This window comes from Scylla paramamosain, chromosome 10 (genome assembly GCF_035594125.1).
Source record: "Scylla paramamosain isolate STU-SP2022 chromosome 10, ASM3559412v1, whole genome shotgun sequence".
NCBI lineage: Eukaryota > Metazoa > Arthropoda > Malacostraca > Decapoda > Portunidae > Scylla > Scylla paramamosain.
In genome coordinates, this window is record NC_087160.1 from 14,945,001 (window position 1) to 14,955,807 (window position 10,807).

The following is a 10,807-nucleotide window of genomic DNA, read 5'->3' on the forward strand; positions in this document are numbered from 1 at the left end:
GAGTATTGATGGAGAATAAAGATTGACAGGGAAGGATTAAAGGAAGAGAGATCAGATGGAGAGGGTGGAAGGGGGAGAAAATGGGCGGGGAGGAGTAGAAACAACAAGAGTTGGAGAAAGGTGATGGAGAGAGGGAAAGCTGAAAGGAAGAGAGAACACAGGGAGTTGAGGTGAAGTGGAGTGGAGGGGAATAATGGAGAGAAGGGAGAGGGTGAGGAAGAGTGGAAGGGGGGCAGGGGAGAGTGATTGGAGGAGGGGAGGGTGAGTGTTCGGTTCTTGATGGTGTTTAGGGGACGGGATGTCATCACAATTCTCCGGAAAAACAACAAACACTTGTGGAACCTTCGTGACGTAACATTAAAACTCCACGACTTTATAATTATAGTAGGTTCCCCAGGCTCTTGCACACACACACACACACACACACACACACACACACACACACACACACACACACACACACACACACACACACACACACACACACACACACACACACACACACACACACACACACACACAATAAACCGTTTATTATTATTATTATTATTATTATTATTATTACACACACACACACACACACACACACACACACACACACACACACACACACACACACACACACACACACACACACAAACAGTTTATTAGACTGCAACATCATGGAATTAAATACAAACATCCACATATACAAGAATGCAGCGTATTTTGTAGCGAAACACACACACACACACACACACACACACACACACACACACACACACACACACACACACACACACACACACACACACATCCTCGTCATGCACCTGAATCACAACTCTTTCGTCACACTGCCGATATTACCTCACAAGGCTTCCAGTTCGTCCCTGTCGAAAATTACTTGTATATTACCTTGCATCGATTCGTGAGATATCCGTGTTATTAGCTTATGAACTCAACTCATTTCTGTGTTCTGTTCCTGAATCTCTCTCTCTCTCTCTCTCTCTCTCTCTCTCTCTCTCTCTCTCTCTCTCTCTCTCTCTCTCTCTCTCTCTCTCTCTCTCTCTCTCTCTCTCTCTCTCCAATAATAAACTCTACACCTTTATTATAACGACACCCAGGCAAAGTTTACCTATTCATAGTACCAATAAACTGTTGAAAATTCTTAACATTCAGTAGAAACATTTCTATAAAAACCTTCGTAGCTGTGGTATGAAATCATTTTATATTCCAATCGAAGAATATAAATTGAGTGTTTTTTTCTTTTTTTTTATCAATAATCGGTTAATGTCTTACTGTGACAGGGAACGTATCCTAGATTGTTGAGAAATTGTTCTTGCTGAAAGAGAGAGAGAGAGAGAGAGAGAGAGAGAGAGAGAGAGAGAGACAGAGAGAAACGCCATAATATTCATGCAAATTAAATATGCACGTCAATCTGAATGAAAACATACTAGATCATAACAAAGAAAGAAAACATCCACACACACACACACACACACACACACAATGGATGGTGATGATTGAGAAAAAAAATCGTGTGTCGAACAAACCACATGAACGACCTTATAACAAAACCCAAGCGGACAGACACACACACACAAACACACACACACACCACACACACACACACACACACACACACACACACACACACACACACACTACAATACACAACACTACAGTTTCATCTTCACCTTTGTTCAATGTAATAAACTGACAATAAAATAAAAATACACCACACACAGACACACACACACACACACAAACACACACACCACATATACACGTAGGAGGTGGTCCGGAAAACATGCCTCGCTGGGGAACTGTCAGACGAACCCGATAACAAAGACGATGTTTCCTTGCCAATGACTCATCCTCTCTCGCCGCCGTCGCTCTTGGACACATTGCCGCTCCTCGTGATTACTACACACACACACACACACACACACACACACACACACGGAAAATAAAGTAAATGTTTTGGTTTAATTTTCTGTGTGTGTGTGTGCGAACGTGTGCCTCTCTCTCGTGCCCGGGCGAGCGCACTTTGCCAACGAGAAATATAAAGTTATTGAGGTGTAAATGTGTTGATGAAGGTGTGTGTGTGTGTGTGTGTGTGTGTGTGTGTGTGTGTGTGTGTGTGTGTGTGTGTAGGCGGTTGCTTTAAAGAGTCATGTGACAAGAGAGTTTTTAAAAGTGTGGATGGAGGAAACGTGATAGTGATGTGGTGATTGAGGTGACTATAGCGGTGGTGGCGGTGGTGGTGATGGTGGTGTTTGTGGCTATCATTCTCCTATCACCTCAATTTTATTCCCTGACTATTTTCTTATTTAAATGGCGGTAGGTTGTAACACAGTGGTTGTAATGACATGAAGAGCAACCTGCATTCAATTTATGCTGTGTTTTGACCTTTCCTCCTTTCCCTCGATCTTATGTCCTCTGATCCTCTGAGACTCTCCTTGTAAGATCTGGAAGTTGATGGATACTTAACAGATCATGCGACTTAAGATTCCGAGAAGACACATAACACATCGCAAATACAGGCAGAGGTCACTCGACTTGAGATCACGACTGTACTATTCCCAACATCTACTGGCATTCTAGTAACTGGACAGCCAAACTACTACTGACATCACTACCATTACCAGAACTAAAACAAACTATACTATAGATTATACTATAGATATAGATGGAGGAGGTAGTAGGCACCTTCCGAAACGATAATTACTCCCAGTGAGGTCTAAAGCACTGTTCAGGGGGTGCTGTGAACTTATCATTAAACCCAGCTGTGACCTCACTGAACGTTTCCCTTTGTGTCTCACAACACAAGGGGGCAGTCACAGCCTACCCTCTAAAGACAACTCTCTTCCTTCACACAAAACTACAAGCAACTAATTACACATACACACACACTTCACTAAAAATTCAAAATTATCATGGCGACTCCTACACCAGGCCTCGGAGTCCCCATCTGGGGAGGGGACCACAAATGTCCCCAGGTCGGACTGCTCCTCTGATATCGATCCTAAGTGTCTTGACACCCCCTTTCAACTTTTTCTTCATTAACTTCTGCAACATTCGCAGTCTTAGATCTAATTTTCAGTCCGTAGAACACCACCTCTCCTCTTCTAAGCCTCATCTTCTTTTCCTCACTGAAACACAGATGTCTGAGGCAACTGAAAGTAGCCCCTTTTCTGTTCCCTCCTACTTCCTTTATCCTCATTTTCAATCCAAAGCTGGATGTTGCGTTTATGTCCGCAAGGACTTAACCTGCTCTCGTGCCTACGCTCTTGAATCTTCCGAGTTTTCCACCATCTAGCTACGACTACAGAGTCACTCTCAAACTAAATTTATCTGTGCTGTATACCTCTCACCTAACTCCTCTGACTATAAGAAATTCTTTGACTACTTAAATTCTAAAGTGGAGCACATTCTGACTTTCTTCCCTTTTGCGGAAATCTCCATTCTTGGAGACTTCAATGTTCATCAACAGCTTTGGCCTTCCTCTCTCTTCACTGACCATCCTAGTGAACTAACCTTCAACTCTGCTGTCCACCACGACCTAAAGCAATTGGTGCAACACCCTACTCGTATTACTGACCGTCTTGGAGATATGCCCAACATTCTTGAACTTTTCCTAACCTCTAATCCTGCTTATGCTGTCACCCTTTCTTCTCCGTTGGGCTCCTCCGATCACAATCTCATATCTGTATCTTGTCCTATCGCTCAAATCCCTCCTCAGGATTCCTTTAAGCGAAGATACCTCTGGCGTTTTGCCTCTGCTAGTTCGGGGGACCTGAGGAAGAATTTTGCTGATTTTCCTTGGAATGACTACTGCTTCCGTGTCAGACACCCGTCTCTGTGTGCAGAGCGCATAACAGAGGTGATAGTGCATGGCATGGAGGCGTACATTCCTTGCTCCTTTTCTCGACCTAAACATTCGAAACCTTGGTTTTAACACAGGCTTTTCTCATGCTATACATGATAGAGAGGTGGCCCACAAGTCTTCCATCACCAGAATCTCATAAGCTTTATATTTCTGCCCGGAACCATGCGAAGTCTGTTCTCCAACTAGCCAAAAAACTCCTTCATTAATGAAAAGTGTCAAAATCTTTCAAGATCTAACTCCCCTCGTGCTTTTGGCATCTAGTCAAAAATATCTCCAAAAACTGTGCTTGCTCTTTCCCCCTTTATTTCAACCAGATGGCACCACTGCTATCACATCTATCTCTACAACTGAACTCTTCCCTCAAACTGTTGCTAAAAACTCTTCCTTGGACGATTCAAGGGTTGTTCCTCCCTCTCCTCCACCCTCTGACTACTTCATGCGACCTATTAAACTTTTTCGCAGTGAAGTTTTCCATGCCCTCGCTGGCCTAAACCCTCGGAAGGCTTATGGTCCTGATGGGGTCCCTCCTATTGTTCTCCGAAACTGTGCCTCCGTACCTAGTCAAACTCTACCAACTCTGTCTGTCAACATCTACCTTTCCTTCTTGCTGGAAGTTTGCCTACATTCAGCCTGTTCCTAAAAAAGATAACCGTTCTAATCCCCCAAACTACCGTCCTATTGTTTTAATTTCCTGCCTATCTAATTTTTTTTAATCTATCCTCAACAGGAAGATTCTTAAACATCTATCACTTCACAACCTTCTATCTGATCGCCAGTATGGATTCCTTCAAGGCTCCTCTACTGCTGATTTGGCTTTCCTTACTGAGTCTTGGACATCCTCTTTTAGAGATTTTGGTGAAACTTTTGCTGTTGCCTTGGACATACCAAAAGTTTTTGATAGAATCTGGCACAAAGCTTTGACTTCCACACTACCCTCCTATGGCTTCTATCCTTCTCTCTGTAACTTCATCTCAAGTTTCCTTTCTGACCGTTCTATTGTTGCTGTGGTAGACAGTCAGTGTTCTTCTCCTAAATCTATTAACAGTGGTGTTCCTAAGGGTTCTGTCCTGTCACCCATTTTCTTCTTATTATTAATCAATAACCTTCTAAACCAAACTTCTTGTCCTATCCACTCCTACGCTGATGATACCATCCTGCACTTTTCCACGTATTTTCAACCCTTCAGGAAGTAAACCCTTTCACGAAGGGAAGTCACGGAATGCCTGACTTCTGATCTTATTAAAATTCCTGATTGGGGCAGAGCAAACTTAGTATTGTTCAATGCCTCAGAAACTCAATTCCTCCATCTATCAGCTTCTATCAGCACAATCTTCCAGACAACTATCCCCTCTTCTACACTGAACATCCTCGGTCTGTCCTTTACTTATGATCTATACTGGAAACTTCACATCTTATCTCTAGCTAAAACAGCTTCTATGTAGTTATGTGTTCTGAGACGTGTCCGCCAGTTTTTCTCCCCCCGCAGCTGCAAACTCTGTACAAGGGCCTTATCCGTCCATGTATGGAGTATGCTTCACATGTCTGGGGGATTCCACTCATAGACAGGGTGGAATCGAAAGCTTTTTTGTCTCATCAGCTCCTCTCCTTTAACTGACTGTCTTCAGCCTCTCTCTCTCATCGCCGTAATGCTGCATCTGTAGATGTCTTCTACCGCTATTTTCATGCTAACTGCTCTTCTGATCTTGCTAACTGCATGCCTCCCCTTCTCCCGCGGCCTCGCTGCACAAAACTTTCTTTCTCTCACCCCTATTCTGTCCACCTTTCTAATGCAAGTATTCTAACCAGTATTCTCAACCATTCATCCTTTTCTCTATTAAACTTTGGAACTCCCTACCTGGTTCTGTATTTGTACCTTTCTATGACTTGAATTTCTTCCAGAGGGAGGTTTCAAGACAATTATTCTTCAATATTTAACTACCGCTTCGGACCCTGTTCTGGGATTGTCATCTCAGTGGGCTTTTATTGGATTTTTGTTGCCCTTGGCCAGTATCCCTCTTACATAAAATCTCTCTCTCTCTCTCTCTCTCTCTCTCTCTCTCTCTCTCTCTCTCTCTCTCTCTCTCTCTCTCTCTCTCTCTCTCTCTCTCTCTCTCTCTCTCTCATTTAGTATCTACTTTCCTATTTGTTTGTCCATCTTCTATGTGAATTTCTATGTATCTACTTCTTTTTTATTTGTCCATCTATTTATCTATTTATCTATCTCCCTATCTATCTATCTATCTGTCTGTCTGTGTATCTATTGATCTGTTCATCTATCTTTCTATATGCTCAGCTATCTCTCCATCTATCTAATTAGTGCTTACTGCATTACCTATCTGTACCTCAATCTATATGTACATACTGCATATCTACCTATTTATTCGTATGTTCATCTTTATCTCTGAAATACCACTCATGTGTCCATTGACTTATCTATCTATTGATTTAGTTATCTACCTAGCTGCGTATCTCTCTATCTATCTGTCTATCTATCTACCTATCTATCTATCTACCCATCTATCTTACTACCAATCTATCTATCTATTCTGTCCAGCCACCTATGTACCTCCCCATCTCACCGTTCAATTCTCCCTCTCAGGAGCCTACATATCACATTTACCCTTTCGTCTTGCCTTCATTTACGTCACACATCTCTTCATTCCGCTCATTAAGTCTCCGTGTCCCCGCCTCTCTCTTGCCTCTACTTCCTCCATTTCTTCCCCTGAAACTTTTTTTTCCTGTTCCTTGCATCCTCTCCTTATTTTCTCTCTCTCTCTCTCTCCCTCTGATGCCACCGTCTTTATTTCCGCTTCACTTCTTTCTTTCTCAAAATGTTTCTTTCCTCCTACCTTCCCCTTTACTCCTCTTCCTCTTCCCTTACCACCTGCTCATATTAATTTTCGTCCTCCTCCGTATCTCATCTCGCTTATCGCATTCTCGTTTTCTCCATCGCAGGTGCGCCAGAACTACATCAAGAGAAGACTCGTCACAACCTACAAGGCGCTGCAGAGGTTCTCCCAGTCTGAACTCGATCTTGAGAACGTGGGAGCAGCGGGCCAGGGAGGCGTAAAGGTAAAGATGAGAGAGAGTGGGAAAGCGAAGGGACAAAAATAATAATGTAAAGGAAGATAAACAAGGAAGCGTAAAGGTAATAGGGGGAGAGGGAGATAGAAGATAAAATTGATAGGGTAAATGAAGATAAAACAAGGTAGATTCACTGGTCGACAGGGAAGGGAGAGTGAAGGAAGGGGAAACTTTGGCAGAAGTGTTTGGAGAAAAGAAAGGATAAAGATAATAAAATGAATGAAGATTAAATGAGGTAGAATCATGGGTCGATAGGGAGAGTGCAAAGAAAAAAAAAGGAAACTAATAACAAAACTGTTTAGAGAAAAAGGGAGAATGGGAATAATAAAGTAAAGGAAGATAAGCAAGGAACCTTAAAATAGCGTGGGTGGGAGGGTAAAAATAATAAGGGAAATAAAGATAAAACAAGGTAAAGTCCTTAGTCGAGAGGGAAGGAAGAGTGAAAAAGAGGTAGAAAAATGGTAGAAGGGTTTGAAGGAGAGAGAGAGGATAAAAAATTGTAAGATAAGATAAAGAAAGACAAATAAGGAATATTCTTTAGTGGAGAGGGAAGGGAGAGTGAAAATAAGGAATAAAACGGCAGGATTTGTTTATATATAAGGGAAGGAGGAAAACTGAGTGGAGGAAAAACAGGATTACCTAGCTGATATCAAAAAGGAACAAAGGATGGGGAGGAAAACCACGTGTTTGGAAAAAAAAAAATAAGGAAAGGCAGGAGTGTTTGAAATAAATTAAAGGTTTGGAAGCTCTAAAAGAATATACAATAGGAACAGTATTACTGAGATAACAAAACGAAGAAGATTTAAGGGTAAAGGGGGAAAGGAGCTTGTAGTAGTGTTTAAAAAGGAAAGTTAAAACGAAACAGTGAAAAAGGCGAATAACTAAAAATATAAGGTAAGGACATTATACGAGTTTACTAAGAAAAAAATGTCTTAAGCAAAAAGAAAAAAAAAGTGATAGATAAATAAGTAACAAGATTTGCTTCGAAGAAAATAGCCAAGAAAAGCTGTTGAGGAAAGAAAATGACATGCTGAGGGAGGAAGGATACACTGGAAGGAGGTAGTAATTAAGAGAGAAAAGTGCTGGAGGTTAGAAATAGGTCGTAAAGGGGAAAAAAAAAAAAAAGAGGAGAGAGGAGGAATGATGAGGGAGAGGAGCACGAAAAAAAGTACTGGAGAAAGAGAAGGAGGGATACTTAGGGGAATGAAGGCTTAGGAAATGTAAGGGTGTTGTAACAGGAAAAAAATAAGGAGACGACGGCACTCAGGCACATCTTGTTATAGAAGGAAAAGAAGCGTGATAATGACTAAAAATATTCCAGTATTCTTTTTCTCGAGAAGTTATGGGACAGGCAGTGTAAAGAGAGGAGATGGAGGAGGAGGAGGAAGAAGAGGAGGAGGAGGAAGAAGAGGAGGAGGAGGAGGAGGAGGAGGAGGAGGAGGAGGAGGAGGAGGAGGAGGAGGAGGAGGGGCAAGAGGAAGAAAAGGAAGAAGAGGAGAAAACCAGGAGAATAAAGAAGAGAGGGAGCACCAAAAGAAAAGAAAAAAAAGAAGTTAAAGGGAGAGGGAGCTATAATAATGTAAGGGAGAAGCTTGGAGTGTTTGAACAGGAAGGAGGTGGAAGAGGCGGCTATGTCTAGAAAGTCACTTCCACCTAACATCATTGCCTCCACTTGCCTCCCAAGTTGCTGCTCTCCATCTAACCTCCAAAGGCAGTTGACACATGGAAGACAATTTCTAGAGGCTGAACAAAAAAAGAAGTGAGATCCTCTTGTTTACTCTGAATCACAAATATAAAAAGGAAAAATATGTATACATATTTAACCCGTTTTCTTTGGCGTGTGTGTGAGAAGACGAAAGGCGTATGGGAAGAAAACACGAGATAAATAAAATCTGATTGTGTGTCGAGATATCACACACGCACGCACACACACACACACACACACACACACACACACACACACACACACACACACGCACACACACATACACACATACAAACCTACACATGCTGACATCACTACCGTAAGGTATTCATTTCCTGGATGTGGAAGGAAGAAAACGAGAGAGGAATAAAACTTGACTGTGCGTAGAGATATAACGCATACATACAAGTCTACACAAGCTAACATCATCACCGTAACCTATTCACTTTAAATTGACAAATAAACCACGAGCCTCAACTTGCTTCCGTGACCACAAATCTTCTACAGTGTCTCCTGAACGAACAGGAACCACGCACGTCGCATAGAGAGGCAGGCGAGCGAGAGGAAGAACTGGAGGGCTGGTTTTGTCTGGCAGCAAGCTAAACGATGCTGTGTTGGCAGAGAGGATGGAAGGGGAGGTGCTCGTGGTGATGGTGGTGGTACAGGTGGAGGAGGAGGAGGAGGAGGAGGAGATGGTGGTAGAAGAGGAGAAGGGGTGGACGAGAAAAGGAGGAGGAGGAGGAGGAGGTGATGGTGCTGGTGGTGGTAGGAAGAGGAGAAAAAGGAGAGTAAGGAAGAGAAGATGGAGGAAACTACTCATTAAGCTAATAGTCTGACCACTCAACACACACGTACACACACACAGCCAACCAACAAACAAACAAACACAATTCCTAACCCTGCTCTTTCTTTATCTACCCCCCTTGTCAGATTGACGGTGGCGGAGTTACTTTAGTGGTCCCTCCCCGCCAGCAGTCAGCCCAGGATGTCTTCAGGATAATCAAGAAAGAGGCCGAGCTCCCCGCTGCCGCCGTGTCCACCAGCCAGGCTGCCTCGGGGAGCACCAACCCGGGGAGGAACTTGAGTCTGACGGCGAGAGATGTGGAGAGGGACCGCGGCAGGCCTCTCACCAAGTACGAGAGGAATATGATGATCTTCAACTGGCTACAGACCCTCGAGGAAACTGCCTATGATATTATGTCTTGAAGGACGAGGAAGAGGGGGTGGGGCGAGGTGCAACAAGAGGAGCAGGAGGAGGAAAAGGAGCAGGAAGAGGAAAGAGAAAAGTATTTTATTTCAAGCTTAATGATGGAATGAAAATTATTTGCTGAAAGCGTTTGAGTTTGAGAGATTCGGAAGATATATATATATATATATATATATATATATAGAGAGAGAGAGAGAGAGAGAGAGAGAGAGAGAGAGAGAGAGAGAGAGAGAGAGAGAGAGAGAGAGAGAGAGAGAGAGAGAGCATGTAACAGGAAAACAATAGAAGGAACATTACACTTCTCAGACGAAGAGAAAAAAAAAAAAAATCAGAAAAATACAATTCCAAGTAACCTATAGTTAAACTGCCCTAAACGGAATCCTATATAGAAACAATACAAAACACAGGAGACATATAGTGAATACCTAAAAAAAAATAATCTAGAGGAAAAATTCTTATGTTATTTAAGAGAGACGGAGAAAAAAAAAAAAAAGAAATTGAAAAACAAGCTGGAGGAGGAGGAGAAGAACTGACATAACGTGAAAATCTGTAACAATAAAAAATTGAATGCAAGGGAAGAAACATGAGAAAAAAAAAAAAACATCCATGCACATAATCACGAAAGAGAGGAAGAAAGAACAGCAGCTATTTTTCCCTCCTATTTTGTTGATATTTCGGTGCCACTTTAAATTCTGAAAACCCAAAAGCGAAACAGCAAACCTTCCCTATCTGAAAAAAAAAAAAAAAATTATTATGATATAGTTTTTCCAGTCAAAAAAAAAAAAAAAAAAAAAAAAAATATATATATATATATACGAGTATATATATATATATATATATATATATATATATATATATATATATATATATATATATATATATATATATATATATATATATATATATATATATATATATATATATATATATATATATATAT

The 10,807-nt window shown here is 41.7% G+C and overlaps 1 protein-coding gene across 1 annotated transcript in view; it reads left to right on the top strand.

Annotated features, from left to right (window-relative positions):
• LOC135104251 (uncharacterized) overlaps positions 1 to 10,210 on the top strand; it is a 123,453-nt gene extending 113,243 nt beyond the window's left edge. Inside the window, 2 exon segments of the mRNA XM_064011431.1 lie at positions 6,827 to 6,943; positions 9,591 to 10,210. Coding sequence (XP_063867501.1) covers positions 6,827 to 6,943; positions 9,591 to 9,866 — 393 coding nt within the window. The 3' untranslated portion in view covers positions 9,867 to 10,210.
• The last annotated feature ends 597 nt before the right edge of the window (positions 10,211 to 10,807 follow it).